This window comes from Rhinolophus hipposideros (assembly GCF_964194185.1).
Source record: "Rhinolophus hipposideros genome assembly, chromosome: 8".
Classification (NCBI taxonomy): Eukaryota; Metazoa; Chordata; class Mammalia; order Chiroptera; family Rhinolophidae; genus Rhinolophus; species Rhinolophus hipposideros.
In genome coordinates, this window is record NC_138054.1 from 24,094,139 (window position 1) to 24,114,013 (window position 19,875).

Here is a 19,875-nt window from a genome sequence, read left to right on the forward strand (position 1 = left end):
TCTTCATCCTTCTTCCATCTCACCCACGGAGACTTCCTGACGTTGAGGTCAGGGGCGACGTGAGGAACTGAAAGCACCCAATGCTGACGCAGTAAGGCTTTTCTGTGTGTGTTTTTTTCATTTGGGCAGCGCTTTGCCAGCCAGAAAAGGTCCTCACCCCGTGTCTCCTCAAGGACAAAAAACAGGGGGCATAGAAGTCTCTACACATCCCAAAAGGAGTGGTGGTGGAAGAAGCAGACTTCAGGTGTGTCTGCCTTGTCTATTCATTAGAAAAAATAATGTGTATTGAGCCGGTTGTGGCCAGACATTGTGCTGGGCGGGAGAAGAAGACAGTGCACGAGGCAAAAAGGCAGGCAAGGTTCCCGTCCCGTGGAGCTTCCTCCGGGCACAGACAGGGACGAGCCTTCCCCTGGGAAGTACAGGCCCGAGCTGCCAGCCGGAAGGAGGCTCACGCGCCTGGGCGCTCGGGGCCCCGCCCACTCGCCGCTCGGGCCCCGCCCACTCACAGCCCGTCCGCGCAGCGCCGATCCCGCCCCTTCGGAGGCAGCCGCGGCGACTGCGCGGGCCTCAGATGCGCGGGCACGCGGGGCGCCCAGCTGTCAATCACACGCAGGCTGAGCTTGGTGCGGCGGGAGCCCCGGCGGCGGCGGCGGCGGCGGCGGCGGCGATGGGACCCCAGCGAGAGATCTGCGGCTAGCTGGCTGCACTTGCTCCACGGGTCAGGGGATCGGAGGGGGCAGGTAAAGACATGCAAAGCCCGGGATGCGGTGTGCTGTACTAGGTTTGTCTCCAGTTCTCCCTCTCCTCCCTTTTTCTTTCCTCTTTCCTCATGCACAAATATTCGTTCTCTCTCTCTCTCTCTCTCTCTCTCTCTCTCTCTCTCTCTCTCTCTCTCTCTCTCTCTCTCTCTCACACACACACACACACACTCACAAACGTATTACTCATGTTTATTATCTCTACAAAAATCATGATATTAAAATCGGTGGACACTTACAAATTAGGAGTAGCCAACACCATGCTTTGGCGATTTGTGGTTTGTGTTATGTAAGAATTTAGGAGGTAAACAGGGACAACTTAAGAGTTTATTTTCTGTGACACAAGAAAAGTTGTATATTAGGTTAGAGTGAAATATATGTACTTGGAGTTTGCAAAGCTGGTTTGATTTGTTTTCTAGGCTGAATTTAACCCCCACATGCCTTCCCCATTCCTTTGCCAGGTCTAAAAATATTTGAATGTTTTGATATTATCTCAGGACCACTTCTGTGCTTAGAAAGGGGCGTTGGGTGGAGGTAAGACCAAGGCTGATTACCTCAAAGAAAACAGAGCTGGAGTGAAACAGTTGTTTGCTTAATTGGTTCCTGGCTCTAGAGGAGAAATGTTTTCAGCACCTTGGAAAGCTCCAAGGGCTCCAAGCCAGGCTTTGGTGAAGAGCAAGTGTGGAGTCAATTCCTACAAACAAAATGGGGGAAGGCGACAGATAAAAAGAAGGGAGGTTGAATTGAGAGAGACACACAGATGAGAGAGAGAGAGAGAGAGAGAGAGAGAGAGAGAGAGAGAGAGAGAGAGAGAGAGAGAGAGAACAGGAGGGGAAGGGAGGGGGAGGGGAGGGGAGGGAAGAAGGGGGGAGAGGAGAGGAGAGGAGAAAGACGACAGTGGCTTGTTTTCTTTTGCTTATCCAGATCCGGGTTACCACAAAATAAAATTTCGGTGCAAAGAAAAAAAAATGAATCTTGGAGAAGGTTTAGTTATGGTTCATATAGACAGAACCTGCAAAATACTGAAAACAGTTTGTCAGTTCTCAACTAGGCTTACTCATCTCAAGTTTTTGAGGTTCTCCTGCAAATGGATGGGGAACTGTTCGTTATCAGAAAGAATTCTTAAAGACTTCTTGAAAAATATGCACTCAGTTGTTATTTTGTTTCCCATGACTAGAATAATGTAGGAAACCAGTAGCTCTATACTTGGCAATGACTTTTAAATTAAATCTTGCCCGGGCACCTGGTTTTCTTAGGCAGATGGAAAATAAAATGATCATGATAGGAAGAAAATGGATATAGGAGTGAAAATCAACCAAATGAGTAAATCATCCAAAGAGCCTTAATAAGTCTAAAAGGCATGTAAGTAGATAGATCGGAAAATGCAATGACTATAAGATTCATTTATTTTATAATATAATGGAACAGGTGCCAAAGAGTTCAATTCTGGAGTATCTAGGAAGCAAGTGATCATTTCACTTAGAATTTGTAAAATAAAATGGTATCATTGACTGCATGGGATATAATTATATCAAAATAAGAATAACGTTTGTATAGAACGTTATAGTTTAGAGTCCTTTTCATTTATTTTGTCTCATTTACTCTGTAAACTCTCAAGAGAGCCCTGTAGAAAGTTACAAAATGTTATTCTTTTGTGTGAAAAAAAAAGCTATCTCTACTCTTGAAGAAGAAGTCCTTTGTCAATGTTTTAGTCAACATTAAAATAATTCTGTATAACTTATGAGAATGGCTTATGAAATTGAGGTTTTTGTCGGGATAACATTCTGCAGAGATTTTTTTTCTTAAATAGGATTGAAGAATGTTCCGTTAAAAAGAAAGGTCAAAGAATAAATAAAACAAAAAGAGGAAGAGGAGGACTTCACAGGTAAGACTCAAACCTTGTCCCGTATAGATTTGTACACACTTTGTGATGCACGTAGATAAAGAAGAGATTTAAAGAGAATATGGGTTCTTCTTTTTATTTTGGTTTTGGACTTTATTATATACCTTACTTGAAAATACATCTTGAAAAAGTAAATTAATAAGATAATTGCACATCAGTACCCCTCTTGTAAAATTTATATGGTGGCTGCATATCCACTGACTTAGTGGGTATAAAAAAAGCACATAATACAGAGCCACAATCTCTACCTCTATTCTAGGAAAATAAAGTATCTCTCAAATGATCCATTGATAGAAACACATTTTCAAGTTTTAAGGTCATGCTCACATAATTTCAGAATGCCTGATTTAAAAGTGAAAAAGCTGTTAACAGGCTTTCATGCCTTCCTGCATCCACTGTGAATCTGAGTCTTTTAAGTGAATTGGCCTTTTGGTTTGGTGTTAGATAAATGGTCTGAATCATCTATGTGCCTATACCTTGCAGCACTGGTCCTCTGGAAGAGTGGCTCTAATGGGAACTTCACTCTCATTATCTCAGAATGATTTTATGGGAGAGAAAAGCAGCATGAAAATTGAATGATATTTCAAATAGAATAAATAAAACAGGGCCTGTGCCGGGCTTCACAACTGACTCACACAGAGCCATGGGAAAACACTCATCTTTTTGTGTCTCAATTTCCTGCCTCTCTTTGCTGAAGGAGATCATGAAGACAAATACATAAAGTCTCTGGTGTTCTTAGAATTTCATGTGGCATAAAGACTTATTTCTGTTTTCATGGCTATGAACGTTTTTTTCAAGTAAAATAAAAAGTAACTGCACATGTGAGACAAATTTGAATTTCCAACAAATTGATATTTTCACGTATTGGCACACATAGAAATCATAGTAACACATGTATGGGTTTGTTTGCCAAACAGAGGAATTGTTCAAAGGATTCTCAACATTTGTGCTCCCTCCTGCCACAAATACCTCATTTTGGTGCCCATTTTGTCGCATTTATTGCTTCATGAGTGTTTCTCCTTCTAATCCAAGAGTCCATTGAGAGAAGACTATGCCCCACTCATCTTTGTAACCATTGCCTCACATAATCTGGCACAGAATTAGTGGTTTAAAAAACAGTGAACAAACAGAGGAATGAAAAATGAAGGACCACTCAGCCTATCACCCATTCCAATCCATGTAGAACTCTGTACTAAGAAATTTCAAAGTGCTTGAGATCAACATGGTAAACAGGGCAGAAAAAGCCCTGCCTTCCTGAAGCTTACAGTCTATCATGTATGTGGTCTATCAGACCATAAACAAATAAACCACATACTAGAGTACCAGGTAGTAATAAGTGCTGTGAAGAGAAACAAATCTGGACAAGGGGATGGAGAGTGATAGAGGGCTGACATTTCATGTACTGATTGCAGAAAGCCTTTTGGAAGAGTTTGGAAGGGGAGTTAAGGTATGATTTTCTCCTATGGGTTTCTGGGATATGATAGTTGTGCCGTGTTGCTGAGAACTCAATACCCATTTAATGTATAATTGTCCATGCAATTGAGATAGATATCATAGACAGATTATTTAAAAAGAAAAGAAAAAAGAAAACTCACGTATCATCACCTAGAACGTCCTTCAGGGAGAACAAAAATAATTGCCTCTTCATAGATGACCAAACAACCAGACATTAATGTTGCTTGTGTTCCATCATGCTGGCCATGCTGGCAGTGAGGACACAACACACCCCACTAGAGTGTTCTATGACATGAATATTCACAAGACTCATTTAAATACAAGATTGGAAAATATATTCCCTTCCCCAGTCCCCCGCTCATGCACTTCCTAGGGTGTTAAGGCTTTCTCTAAAAATCGGAGCCCTCTAGGATCTGTCATGTAACAACAATTATAGATTTAACATTACTGTTTTTGCTGCTGTTGCTACTAAAGCTATTGAAATACGACTATCAGAATTCTCATGAAACCTTGCTCATTAAGCAAGTGCTGAGCCAAGCTAAAAAGCTTTTTGACATATCTTCTGTTTCTTTGCAACCCTAGTTTATTGTATAATAATTACCCAGCTTTTACAGTGACTTCATAAGTAGGTTCCAAATTACTGTAATATTTTCTATACTGTGACAAAAGGTAACTGGCTTCTCTATGAGGAATGTAGCTCTGTTGAGATTTTGTAGGTATAAATTCTCACTCTAATATGTTATATTTTAAAATTCATGATCCTGTAAAGTGTTAATTCTTCTCTAGGAGTGAATCCCAACAAGTTATATGTTTGGGAAGATGTATGAATCCCTAAGACCCTCAAGGATTACTGTTTTAGGCAATATTCATGATACTGAAATTAACTTATTAAACAAATAAACAACACATTATCATTCATTCTACTTAATACCACCTAATTAAGCTAGTTAATAGCTTATATGCTCTTTTAAACTGAAGCTTCATACATACAATAATAAAGCAGAATTTGGGACAATGACAATCAATCAATGAGGGTGTGGGAGGAGGTGGGAAATCATTAAACCTAGTTGTTTATCCAACAAAAATAATTGACTCATTCTGTAGATTCATGGCCAAAGACTCCTGGAAAACTCCATCGGGACGGAAGTAGAGTCTGTCTGTTCCAACCATCTTAGGTATTTTAAGGGTGATGCCACCAGAGCCCAGACAGGTTAGTGAGCTTGCCTGAGGTGCCATGACCAGTAACTTGCAGATGAAGAACTAGGGTTAGATCCCAGTGTGCTTAGCACAATGCAGGCCATATTCTTGTGCTTAGAGGGGAAAATAAGGCTCATTAGGATTCCTTTTCTGGAATGTATCTGGCATCACTAAAAATCCATTCTGACTTAGAGTAGAGCCTTCCATCACTCAGCCTCAACAACATTTGTTTTTGACACTTTCTATCTCTTTTATGATGTTACCCATGTTGTGTTTAACAAAGTTAGACTACTGAGTCTCGTGCCATAAAGCAGAAACAGTTAATTCGATGTGCCGGAAATAAGCTGTGCAGGGAATGACTACAGTGTGTCACATGGTCCTGCTCTGTATGAAAGTTCAATCCTGAGAAAGAATGACTTCAGCATCTAAAAAAATAGCTCTTACTGTTGCTATGAGGGATTTTTTTTTTAATTCCTCTCACATATAGTTTTGTCCTTTGTTTATGTTAAGGTCTCAGATGCTTTGTAAGAAATATGAAAAAAATATATTTGGATGAGTCGGTTCTAATTATCCAAGTATATGATTCAGTCCGTGTGTTAATTGTAATGTTTCATGTGCTCCCTGACTCATGGTATAACCTTTAGCAGATGATTTTCCTATGCCTCAGTTTCTTCAATGACAAAGCAGAATTAGTAATAATAATTCCATCTCCCTTTGACTGAAATTTTATTAGAATGTCTTAGAAAGAAAGCACCTTTAAAATTATGCACTGCTAGTAAGAGGCCCTTATTAATCATTTTCACTGTATAAGCAGTAAATAAAAGGTACTAAATAGGTCATACTAGAATTTAAAATAGGAAAACTCGTATGAATACTAGGTTAACAAAAGTATTTGATGCATCAGGCTTTGCTCTGCTAATCTGCCAAAGTACATTCTAAATTCTTGACTTTTTTAATGAAATGATATCCTTCCAAAACGTTTATAAGTTAAAAAAAAAACAAAAGCCTCCCCTGCTCTCTCCTCCTGGGTGATATCTTTAGATGGGTGATATCTTTAGAAAGATGTTTCAAGGAGGTAGGCTAACTGTAATATTACTAAATGTAATATTAACCAATACTTTAAAAGATGAGACTATTGGTAACCAACTGTAGCACCTGATTGCATCATTTGTCTAAGATCAAGGCCATATTTTCCTGAATCTGACTACATTTTCTCGCGCAAACCCATTTGTGCCCAAGGGCGCTCATTTACAAGATATTCTTATAGGTTCACTTTGTGGCCGTGGGACAGGAAAATGCTAATTCTCCCTGGCTCGAACTTGGGTGGTAGGCCCATGATTCTATCTAATCAAACCAAATGTCCACACAGGAGCACATGCTAGAAATTTAGGTTATTTTTTTTTTCTTGTAGATAAACATAACTACTTAGTTTCCTGATAAGTAATTGGAAATATTTAATGTCTTCTGTTAGCCGGAATGATAGCACGTATCCTGAGAAAACCTGATTCAAAGGGAAAATACCCTTCTAGGTTCTTCTTTGCTTTGTAATTTTGAGACTATGTCCACACAGGGAAAACCATCTAGAGGATAACTGTAACATCTAAATAAGTATTTAGCACCTCCAGCTACACGCTAATCTGCTTATATGGCAATCAGAAAACAAAGGAGCAGAGAATAACTGAGAATTCCCTTACTCATCAAAATTGCTGTCTCTCAGTAAATCCTCTTTTAAACCATGAATTTATAACCAAATGCCTGTCTCTAAGGGTATTGGGTAGGTCAAATCAAGAAAAATGCAGAGTCCCAAACAACTCACCTGGAATATAGTTTCATTTAACCACTCTCTGAGTTCTTATTTATACCAGACACTTCATGGAAAATAATACAAGGCAGGGTCTACTCCCTACACTTTAACATCCCACATGGACAGAGGTATCCACAGAGAATTACTGAAATATCACGTGTTACAGTTAGTGATGTGTAAATTATTGGCCACGCCATTAGTGATTAATAAAGCATGAAGCGTAAGTTGCTCAGCAGGTTTTTAATAAAGTGTCTGTACAACTTGACAATTAGTTAAAATGTTAGTGCAGGATACATAAGATCCAAAGGCAGAATTTCAAACTGCTAAGGGTAACACCATGTCTTTTCCACAAGGGAACATGGTTAAGCAGCTGAGAGGACAGTCTAAGACAAATTCCATCTGTATAGAGTGACTGCCTGCCTAACATCTAAGTGTAAATACTACTGGATTCTGAGAGATTGAAGATTTCTTGTCAAGATAATGAAAATCTCGGCTTCTTTATTGCTATTTCTTATGTGCTTCATGGTTACAGTTTTGCATACTTTAAGTGAACTGTGCTGTTATGTCTTATTTCATGTATGAAGAAACAGGTCTAGTCATGGAGTATTTAGTGATGTTTTGTATTAACCTTATAAGAAAGACAGGTCTTAAAAAGTGTCTTATAAGAAAAGAGCATTACTCAGCCTGGTTCTCACCTTTAATGTGCCTTTAATGATTCTGAGGCCAGCGCACATGAGGGTGAGGCCTGTGAATGTTGTCATTCCAGCTGGGAAGGATGAGTTCTTGTAGCAACGTCTGTGGGTCCAAGCAGGCACAGGCTGCTGGCGAGGGCGGGTACCAACGCTATGGAGTCCGGTCCTACCTGCACCAGTTTTATGAGGACTGTGCCACCTCGATCTGGGAGAATGAGGATGATTTCCAGATCCAGAGATCACCTAACAGGTGGAGCTCAGTATTCTGGAAGGTAAGTCAAGAGCATGTTTTTAACTTAGGAAATGGAACAGGTGTTGGATATGGTTAGTACTGTAGCTGCAGAGCACTGGAGAGGTTTGGAACTCTAGTGATGCTAAGTGCAGTTTTCCTCCCTTAGGAAAGGAGACTATAAACCGTGGGCTGAAGAAAGCCTCTAAGCACGACATCATTGTTGATTTGCAGGTTAAACAGCAATAAGTACAATTGCCATTATTATTTTTGCTACTGTTAGTCATGTGCCACTAAATTCACCAACTGTGAAGCCATCCGTGGACAAAACATTATATGCTTTCAGCCTCCTTCACAGACTTCCTAAATATTACTTGACAAATTACAACAATGATTAAAAAGAAATAATTAGGAGAGTTAATGCTGAGACATAATACAGGGGCCAGCAGGTCAGTTCTAGCTCTACTAGCTATGTGATCATGAAGCTGTCTGAGGTTCAACTTCCTCAAATGAAGGAGCCTCATTAGACTATGTATTCAGTCAGCCAACACAGTGAGCACCTATTCTGTGCCAAGAGGTTTCAAAGTTCTGGAGATGAGAGTGGTAAACAGGAGAAGAAAAAGTCTTTTCCCTCATGGAATTTATAATCTATCATGGGAAACAGACTATAAACAAATAAAAACACATAACAGAATGTCAGGTAGTGACAAGTACAATGAAGAGAAATAAAGCAGGATAAGAGGAGCTGGAATGAATGGGGGACTGGTATTTACACATGCTAATTATTGAAAGCCTTTCAGAAGAGATGACATTTGAGCACATACCAGGATGAGCTGAGGAAGCAGACCATTAAATTATCTGGCTGAAGGTCATGCTAGGCTGGAAAAGCAGCAAGTCTAAAAGCTCTGAAATGGGAACAAGTTCAGTGTGTTTGAAAAGTAACAAGAGATACAGTCTGATTGGAGTGGAATGAGAGGGAGAAAGGAAAGGCGATGGATTCAGAAAAATAATGGCACAGATAATTTATGTAGAGCCCTGTACATGACAGCAAAGACTTTGGTTCTTACCTTGAGAGACTTGAGAAGCCACAGGGACATTTTAGGCAAAGGAGTGATATAATCTGACTAATATTTTAATGGGATAATTCTGGCTGCTGTACAGAAAATAGGTGATAGAAGAACAAGTGTAGAAGCAGCTAGATTATTTAGGAGGCTGTTAAAGTACCCTGGTAAGAGATGATGGTGTCTTATATTCAGGTGATGGTAGTGGAAATGGTGAGAAGTAGTCAGATGTAGCATAAAGTTTAAAGACCAAGCGCTCAGGACATGCTGATGAATCAGATGTGAGACAAAGAGGAGTCAAGCACGACTCCAAGTCTTGTAGCCTGAGCTATTTAGTGACTGATGTTATCATTTACTGGGATGGAGAATACTAGGGGAGCAGTGGGATGGGTGGGGAACCAAGAGTTTGATTCTGGCCATGTTATCTTGACGATGCCTATTAGACATGCAAGTGGAGAACTCTAGTGGCAATTTAAATACACTGATCTGCAGTTCATAGATTGGGAGTCTTAGCATATGGAATGCATATAAGGCACCAGACTAGATGGGATCACCTAGTAGGGACATAGAAGAGGGCGTTGAGACATTCTAACATTTAGAAATCAAGAAATGGCTGAGGATTCAAAACGAGATGCTGAGAAAATACAGCCTTGGATGATATCTCAGGTTCCATACTGCTCAAACACTCTGTGTCTCAGGGATTTCCAATCATCCTGACTTTCTCCCAAAAGATCTCAGAATTTTAAACATTGATTTGATACAAACTTGCAATTTATTGGCAATACTGTAACAAGAGACAATGTAACATGGTGCTTATGAGCATGGACTCTGTGTCCTCAGACTGCACGGTTTAAATCTCAGCTCTTCCATTTAATAGCTTTGCAACTTCGGGCAAGTAATTGACCTTAATGGGATTCTTACAGTGATACACATAGTACCGATCATATAAAGTTGTGAGAATTAAATAAGATAATACTTGCAAAGAGCTTAGAACAATGTCTAGTATGCACTCAATAAGCATTCGATGTAGAAGTTACTATTACCAGATGTCATATGGGACACTGATCTCTGAAATGAAAACAAAACTGGAAATCTAGTTAATAAATAAAGTATTGGGTAACATAGTTGTTACCATAGATTACCCAAGACCTTTGTTAATTCAAAATCTTAGCTAGTGTCACATGCTCTGTTTTAGAATTGATCAAGCCATCATCCTTGCCCTGTAGAAATGTCACCTCTGGTGAATCCTTGCTGGCCTGGATCAATGCAATACATATCCATGCTTGGCACATCTTGTATTTACCCACATCAGTGGGTGGTTGCTTCTGTGTGTGTCCAAAAGCAAATATTTGCTTGACAGTTCTGTTGTGCCAAAAGCCTAAAATGCCACTGACACACAGAATATTGTCATCATTCGTGTGGATCCAAAGCAGTGGTGGGTTATGTGATTTGCAATGCTGTCAATCCATCAGACAATATATAGGTATGGATTTAAAATAAAGAACTCACAGTAAATTACCAACCCCAGAATTCAGATTTCAATATTTTCTCCTTTTTTATTTTACACAAACAAGAAAGTATTTGTTCCTGTTGTGTTGCACCTACTTCGGAGAAAGAAAACAAACAAACAAACCAAAAAAAAAAAAAACAGGCAAAAGTCCATGGCCTCATAGAGATTATGTCCCAGCAAAATCCAAATCCTAGACTCACATCCTAATGACTAAACACTGGCCATTCGGAACCCGACAGTCAACCTGAGTAACCTAAGTATCACTGTTTCATCACCCGCATCTCCTCAGCAGTGGGCAGCATGGAGGGGCTTAATAAGAATGGAGACTGGTATCAAACGGGCCTGAGTTAGAATATTTGCTCTGTCCCGTGGATCTACATAGCATCTATCTCACCGTGCTATTCTTACTTTCTACAGACATTTCTATGTCTACTCTGCACAAGGCCATGCGGTAGGCTCTAGGATGGAACTGTGAATAAGATGCTGTTCTCCACCTGGGAGTAAGACATAACCTTGACGGGGAGGAGCTCCCACGTAGGGGAGGCACGCATGTACATAGGTGACCAGAACCCAACAGGAACAACACTCCCGAGTCATATTATTTACTGGGAGCACAGGGTTAGGGGAGGCGAGGACCTGCTGCTGGGGAGGAAATAGCTCCACAGAAGAGATCACCTGTGAACAAGCAGCAGCAGGGCCCCCCAGGGAAAGAAAGCACTGCACACACTGAGACGTAAGAGAAGACAGCATGTTCTGGAAGCTGCCAATAGTTCAGTAAGGCCGGGGTACAAGTTCAGAAGTTGAAGGAGAGGGGTCAAGAGATGAATGCTGGAATGCATACAAGAGCTGGAGCATGGAAGACTTTTAAAAGCCATGAAACAAATTTCTCTAGAAGCTTCCAGTTTGAGTACAGTGAGGGGGCAAAGTCATAATAAGTCTAGGCTTTCTTGGGGAGGTTATCTCATGATCAGGTGTACACACGCATGCGCGCATGCACACACACACAGAATATTGCACACATTCTCTGGGCCTCACATGTTCGGCATTATGGCATGGTTGTCTCAGCCACTACTTTATCCCAGTGCCTGCAACTGCTGCCATATGCAAAACTCTATGTGACATGGTCCCACCTGCACGCTGCCACCCACTGCTGCTGCCTAAGGTGGAATGCTTCTTTCTTATCCTTGCACTAGACCTTGACTAAGGCTGTTGCCACTTGATTGGGCAGCAAACAGCCTCAGGATGGCAGGTGTGAGCTAATGGGAGAAGTCCTCTCACTCCCAATCATTCTTTCCTCACCTCAGCATTATCCTCCTTGTCACCTTTTCCTCAACCACTCAAAGGGTGTCCAACAGCCATGTTCAGGTATAAGGCAAGACCACCTCCTCCATCGCCTTACTCAGAGAGAAAGTGCTTCTTGCCCCTCTCTTTTCTCTCAAGACCTTCCTCCTCTCCTTCCTGATCGCTCCAGCTTCCCCTGAGCTAAGTCAGAATTTAAACTTACGTCTTAGATTTGACTTTCAAGTTTTGCTGGATAGTAAGGAGCTGGTTTTATAGTAAAAATGAGAAGAGCTATGGAAGCCTCTTAAGAGAAACCATGTGGCATTCATTCTGTTTTTAAACGTTTTCTCAGATGGTACTTGAAAGATGGATAAAGCAGGATGAGAGTAGCAATGGAGACCATCAGAATGCTATTGTGATGATATAAGAGTAGCTGTACTATTAGAGTAGATGTAGGGATGAAGAGGAGAGACGAAATTCAAGGGAGGTTTACCAGGTAGAATCAATAATATTTAATTATCTATTGACTGTGAATGTGAGGAAAGACACAGTGAATGGGTGGCTAGCAAGAACACAGAAAAATTGGGAAGGAAGGAATACCATTTTTGAATATTTTTGGTTTCCTGAGCCTTGGGGACGTTTTTGTGTAGATCCTCTTATTGGCTCTCAGAAATATGAGGCTAGAACCTACGAGAATGATTTAGGCTGGAGTTGGAGACTTGGAAATCATCGGTATATGGGTGGGGTTTGAAATTGCAGCCACAGGTTAAACGCTAGAGAAGACATATTGAACAAAAGGTGTGAGTCAAGGGTCGAACCTTGGAGAACACCAATAACTTAAGAACAGTGTCTGGCAAAGTGGGCTGAGAGTGGGTTATTAAAGAGGTAGATGTGGAAAGCGAAGAGAGTTGTGTCAGTGGTAACAATAAGTGATGGTTTTCAGAAAGCATGAAGGGCTGCAGAACATTCAAATGAGCTCAAAAGAGAAAAATCACATTTGATGTGACAATTAGGAGGTCTTTAGTAACTTCAGAGAGAAGAATTTCAGTGAAATCATGGAGGACCAAGCTTGGCTATCAAAGTTAGGAATGAGTTCAAGCAGTAGCTGGAGAGGAATACGGGGATCTAGAATAAGTTTTGAAGGAGGAAGCAATTGAATGCTAGAGGGACAGAGCCTCTGTAAGGTAGAAGAGCTAATGTGGGATAATGGGTATCACTACCCAGGTGAAGGGCAACTGTGAAGACTGTAGGAGGTAAAGCATGTGGAAGACCTAGGTCACAGCCTGGCACAGGCCATGACTTTGTAAAGCTCAGTGTCTTTACAAGCAGGTCAGGCCAGAAGGTCAGGAGAGAGGAGCTAGAATCTGTCATCGCTGCTGGCAAATGACACCACTCATAGCTCAGATCCTGCTGAGGAGAGGTCAGCAACAGCCCTCAGGGCTAATGAAGAAGGAAAGCCAGGCTTCACTCCCGATATGGCTCCCCTGAGTTCCCTCTAACCCAGATGGCTCCTCTCAGAGTTAGCTCCAGCCAGCATTCCCCGCCACACGCGGTTCTTCCCTGCCACACTAGTTCTTGCTTCCAACCGTCATGACTGCCTCATCTCTGCCAGAACAGCTGCGTTGCTACTGCTGCCAGTTCTGCTTATTGGAATAAACTGCATTTTCAGAAATCATCAGCTCATGGACATACAACGAAAGGGATGTTGCTCAAAATAACAGCCATCTCTGTCTTGTCGCCCCCAGCAGCAGAATTTCTGGAATCCCAAGTTCTCTTTATCCAGCCCTCCTTTCCAGCAGCAGGGACTGGGTTTTCACACATCCTCTCTGCGGTCAAGAGAGTCATGAGAAATCACAGCTCAGAAACTGTCTTTGCTGCTGTCTTTTAGCTTTGTTACTGTCTGGGGAGGTCTCTCTCTCTCTGTCTCTCTCTGTCTCTGTCTCTGTCTCTCTCTGTCTCTCTGTCTCTCTCTGTCTCTCTCTCTCTCTCTGTCTCTCTCTCTCTGTCTCTCTCTCTCTCTCTCTCTCTCTCTCTCTCTCTCTCTCTCTCTCTGTTGATCTAATCACCCCACAGCCTCAGGCTGCTCTGCTCTGGTATGCCTGGGGGAGGCCTCTTGCCCAGCAGCATTTCAATTCTTCTGCATGGCCCTGCACAGGGCTGCTTTGATCTCTTAGACCCTTAAAATACCTCTGTGTTGCACTGTTTTAAATCTATTTAATAGAGAGCACCCTTTTAGACCTAGGACCACTTCAACTTAGAACTGTGACCAGAGACGGTTGTTATGATATTGTGTAGCATCACCACCAAAGTTCTTTTCTTCTTTCCGGTATTCCAACATGGTACCAGGATTAAGCTTATGTACCCCAACACCCGTCCTCACCTCCATTATGTGCTTAGCAAGTTAAGATGCAGGGAGGTTATGATCTTATTATTGCTCCTTCACACCTACCATCCCAAGCTCTCCTTGGCATGTTTTAACAGATTTGGAGTCCCTCTCTGGTCACACCTCTTGGAGATCCTCATTAGCTTTGCTCTGATGGCTCCTTCTGAATCTTTGGAGTTAGCTCTTCATCACCTTGTGCTCCCCTCCATAGATGCCAGGCACCTCTCTACTACTCCGGTATAACAAGGAAAAGGGAGGGGGCTCAAGGAGGCCAGCCACTTTCGGGTTCTTAAAGTGAGCAGAAGTTCCGCCATCTGCAAGTCATGGTTTGCCTTTTAGCTTCTGAGTGATATTCCAAGAGTGGATTTTAATCTATAAAGCACTGCTGAGCTGAGGAGCAGACTGTTCTAAGAATCAATCACCTGGCTCCATATTCAGCAGTCTGGTGGTTTAGGTTAGTCAGTCAGGAATATTTATTAAGCACAATAAGAGCTGTGGAGAGACAAGACAGAAATAGAAGATGCATAACATTGGCCTCAGTTGGTCTTAAGAACCTCATAAACTAAGATGGATACATCTTCGCTGGCCTCAATTTTTGAGAATGAGTGCCAATTCTTGAGAAGGGAGGTAATTTAGTGACATATGAAGCTTGTCACCGTGGATATTTAAGTTAATTTTGTTTGTGCATTCAGAATTTTCCAATATGAGTCACTATTTTAAAGTTATTTTGAAAAAAATAGTCTTTGGAGGTGAATTTATTCACCACCATTTTTAGAAAAATGTGGAAAGCCATTCAAACTGTTATATTTTATAAACCAAGTTTTCCTGTATTACTAATATCTTCTGTAGAATAGTTTATTTTTTTCAGAAGACATTATATTGACTTTCTGTTTTTCAGTTTTCTTTTTACAATATTACATAATGGAATTTTGTCCATTTATGGTAACAAAAACTCTGTTGCAATAAAAAAATAGCAGGTAGTATACGAAATAGTAATTGGTGAAGTAACGGGAAATTAAAAGAGATGGGGCAGCACTTATAAGTCTTGCACTGGGTTAGAGCCAAGTCAAGCCACCTGCTACTATCGGACCTGCAACTATGTTCTTCAACCCTAAAAACTTCAGTTTCTTACAGGTAAAATGGGAATAAAAATACCTACCTCTCATAAGATGCTGGTGAGGATAAAGTGAAAAATACATCTAGCAATATGCTTAGGTCACAGTAGATGCTATCAACAAAAGGTCGCTGTTACCAATCCAATGCCAACAGAAGTCTCCAATCTGGGGTACAGTAAAAGGAGAAACTTTATTCAAGTAAAACAGTTTGCAAGCCTGGGAAACACAACCTCCAGAAGAAACAAAAAGTGCATTCCACTGAAACAAAGGGGAGGCTGCCTTAGATAGAGAAAACTCCCACCCTGGTCCCTGATTGGTCCATTTTTCTGCAATCCAAATTTGCACAGTTTGATTGGTTCAAATAGCACGGTCTGATTAGCTGGTCAGTAAAGATGCAAATGAGGATGTAGCTGCACAGCTCTGATTGTGCAGCAGTCAGATCTCAGCCCATTGGTCAAAATATAATTCCAGGAATTTCTTTGTAACTGTCAGCGCACACTGTGCAGAAGCATAGTGTAAGACGCTGACAGCTCAGCCTGCGGCTTTCTCCAGAAATGCAGCATGCATGAGTGTCCTCACCAATGGCTTAGAGACTGGTTATAAATTTGAGCTCAATTAACCACACGAAGTCCTTCTTGGCAGCCATGCCCCTTTTCAAGGTTCACAACGCTCAACATACTCATTCCCCTTCCCCCCTTTGTTAAGGTGATGGATTTGCAATGTTTGCCTTCTCTTATCCAAACCTCTTTATTAGTGTATTACCCTGGACTTTAATAAGTAAATAAGTTAAACATACTTTAAATGTTCCAGATTAAGTGGTGTTATGCATTTTGTCATTTTCCCAACCTTGTTATTCTAACTAAAAGTAATTAGAAACAGGAGGAAATGAAAAATGTATTTTAAAAATAAATAACTGTGTTAGCTGTTCTTTATTCCAAGTGTTGAGCGTTATGTTGTAATGTGGATGCCAATGTAGCATAATTTTATGAGAGGTACATTTCCCAATAATAACAGCTACTTGTTACAATCTATTACTTAGCCAGGCACAGGACTAAGTACTTTCATGCATGTTTCATTTAGTCCTCAAAACAACAGTATGAGGTACGTACTATTACCATGTATCATTTTAGAGATGGGAAATTAACAAGAGAGTCATTTAAGTAACTTTCTAGTTGGCGATGCTAGACTCCAAGCCTGAGTCTATTAACTCCACACCTTTGAGCTTAAACCACTAAACGGTATGTTACATTCCATCTTCAGCGTGCTACATTTTATTAGAACTTGAACTGATGCAATGTAATCTCCATCTGCTATTCCTAACAGTTCTCATCCGCACAAGTAAAGCCCAAATAGTTTCATGTTAGAGGAGAAAGCACTAGCCAGGGGTGAGATCTGTGGCTTCTCACCCTCCTCTGCAACTTGTAGCTGTCCATTCTGGGCCAGTGACCTACCCTCTGTGAGGCTACATTTCCTCATCTGTAAACTGGCGATTATGATTCCTTCCTCCCTTACTTGAGGAAAGGGTGAGTAGTTATACAGACTGCCAATGTCCACCAGCCAAAATCACCAGTACATACCGATACATTGAGCGAGTTGGGTTTATTACACGTCATAGTGAGAGAGATGATCCCATAGGGTATTTCAGTAAGGGAGTATGAGAAAGGACATATTATAGGCTTTGGTTGGGTGGTTTGGGGGGTGGGTCTAAGGGAACAGGAGATCACTGCATTGTCAGGGACAATTCTATGATTTGATTTCTTAATGAATCTTGTCTATATGGAGATCAGCCTAGAGCCAGACTAAAGCAGTAATTGGTAAAGAAACAGCAGTCATTCACATTAGTGGGGGGCAGGTGGGTAAGGAGGGGTGTGAGGGGAATTGCTGGGTATTTTGTGGCTTGCACAATGACCTTGTTTTTGTCTGTGCTTAGAGAAAACGATGAAGTAGTCGCACTTCATCACAGGCACAGAATGAGCTTGTCTGATGTTATGTTCTGTGAGATAGATTTGTGCCGACAGGAAAACAACATGGCCTCGCTGTGAGCTCCAGGCAGCTTCTAACAACATCTATGCCTAGCGGATAGAGTCAGGCCAGCTCCTGGATGTCAGGGCTGCTTTTCTCTTTTCCAAGACCTAATGAGACAATGTAAGCAAAAGGGGGCTTTGTCAGCTGCAAAGCATTGTACAAACTGAAAGCTCAAATTAAAAAAACATCAAGACAGCACTGCAATTTCTGGCTGGCATTAAAATCAGAAAGGTCTTCCTTCTGCCTTCTTTTTAAACCAGAAAATTGTGTAGGCATATAAATTGGGGGTGACTAGGAAAATGCGCTTCCCTTAAAAAAAGACAAACGACAAGTCCCGCCCTGGGAAGCTCAGGGATAGCTGAAGCACCATGCTTATCTGTCTTGTTTCACTGTGTCTTTCTCTAGGTTGGACTCATCTCTGGCACAGTCTTTGTGATTCTTGGATTGACGGTTCTGGCAGTGGGCTTTCTTGTGCCCCCCAAAATTGAAGCTTTCGGTGAAGCCGATTTCGTGGTGGTCGACACACATGCCATCCAGTTTAACGGAGCCCTTGACATGTACAAGCTGGCAGGAGCCGTGCTCTTCTGCATTGGGGGCATGTCCATGGCAGGGAGCCTGCTGATGTCGGTGTTTGCAAAAAGTTACTCCAAAGAAGAAAAATTCCTGCAGCAAAAGTTTAAAGAGCGAATCGCAGACATCAAGGCACACTCCCAGCCCATTGCAAAAGCTCCGCGCCCAGGGGAAACAAAGATACCAGTCACCTTGTCCAGGGTTCAAAATGTGCAGCCGGTCTCGGCAACCTGAACCAGCCCCACACCACTACCAGTGCCCACCTCTCTGGTTTACTTACAGGGTTACAACAGAGCAAGCCAGCTTTTGAAGTGACAGAGATTTGGCGTTGATTTGCACAGGCCTGTGCTCGACCGTGGGCAGCACGGGCGTGAGCTTACACTTGCTCAGCTCAGTGGCTCTGGTGAAGGTGGATGCCATGTGTCCAGCTGTGCACGGGCTCCCAGCTGCTTAGAGGGTGTTTCTGTGTGCCTGGCAGTGGTCCTGTCACACTCCCCTCCCATAGATTGTGACTTAGTGTCTTTTTCCGTGTTATTGGAAAACGCTGAAACAGTTTAGACCAGCCTACCAATCGCTAATGTGGCCCATTTTGTTTTCTAATAATGGTTTTTCTCATGTCCCCTGTGTGGTGCTGCCTTCCATTCCTGTCTCACTAAGTATAAGATATTGTTATATGTATTCCTAGAAAAATGAAGTTCCCTGACTTTGAACCAAACACTAGTCCTTCAACTATATCTTAACATGAGTTCTTGAGATTGGATACAAATTTATCAGAGTTCTCCATACATATTTTTTTTCTTTAGTTTTTTTCTCTTAAAAAGCTAAAATTGCCAACTGTAGAACTTGGGAAAGAAGTTAATGTTGGGAGCATTTATTTACACAATGTCCAAAACAACTGACTTAGAAGCCAAGAAATTGGAGTTCCTACTATTAACTAGCTATGTGACCTTAGGGAAATCATTTAATCTCCCAAGCCTCAGTTTCCCCATTTGTATAATGGGAGTGTGATATCTGAGATTCCTTTTTTATCGTGTGTTACCATGTCTTCCCCCTCCCAAGGATGTTTATGATGTTCTTTGGCCCTCACCATAGTGGGATTCTCTTAGACCTGGACTCTTGGAGAGTCGCCCAGTCAGCAGCCTCTGCCCACCTACCCTTAAATATCCAACCCCAGCAGTTTATATGATGCTGCCATATTTTTATAAAGACTAAAGTAAGCCATTGTCAAATAAGAAACCCCTGAGTAGATATTAACCTTAAAAAGGCTTTTCTTTCTCCAAGAAGACCTCTTCTTCTCCAGCAAGAAGTTTGTCTCATATCTTCGCAATTTTATTTAATCTGTGGATTTCAATGGACTGAGGAAAATGGAGGATGTGACCTTGGTATTCTCTCAGACTTTGTGCACCTTTGTATTCTTTTTTTTTCCTCCCTTCACTGGATAAATAAAATATGTGAACGAGTGGAACCTGAATTGCATTGTCATTCATTCAGTGTGCCTATTTTCTCCCCCAACATGTAATTTTCCATTCTGAGGCTGAATGAACTCTGATGTTTCTCTGGCTAAATGGAGGAATAAATGAAGCAATTAGTGCTCTCTGTGCACACTGTTTATTTTGCCCAGTCCAGCATAAAACACAGGGCAAATCAGCCCCCTCAACAAGAATCATTGGCCAGATTGGGGAGAAATAGTTCCAGTTTCCTCAGGATCTCTACCTGCTCATGGAAATACCATTGTAATTCTATTCTTTGAAGCCATCTACCAGCCCCCAAGTATCTGTTCAAGGCAACAGCATTTGAAACTTCCCATGCTTGCATCTGTGCTGTGTACCAATGGACCTCTGAGGTGGAGACCTGACTTTTAAAAGCCTCCAGAACAAAAATTAATGGCTGTG

At 41.6% G+C, this 19,875-nt stretch overlaps 1 protein-coding gene across 1 annotated transcript; it reads left to right on the top strand.

The window, feature by feature from the left end:
* The first annotated feature begins 568 nt into the window (after nt 1–568).
* Nucleotides 569–19,448, top strand: NRSN1 (neurensin 1). The gene is made up of 4 exons (XM_081055348.1): nt 569–740; nt 2,569–2,643; nt 7,884–8,081; nt 17,819–19,448. Exons 3-4 carry the CDS (start codon nt 7,893–7,895, stop codon nt 18,215–18,217), a joined length of 588 nt encoding a protein of 195 aa, XP_080911474.1. The 5' UTR covers nt 569–740; nt 2,569–2,643; nt 7,884–7,892; the 3' UTR covers nt 18,218–19,448.
* Nucleotides 19,449–19,875: the final 427 nt, after the last annotated feature.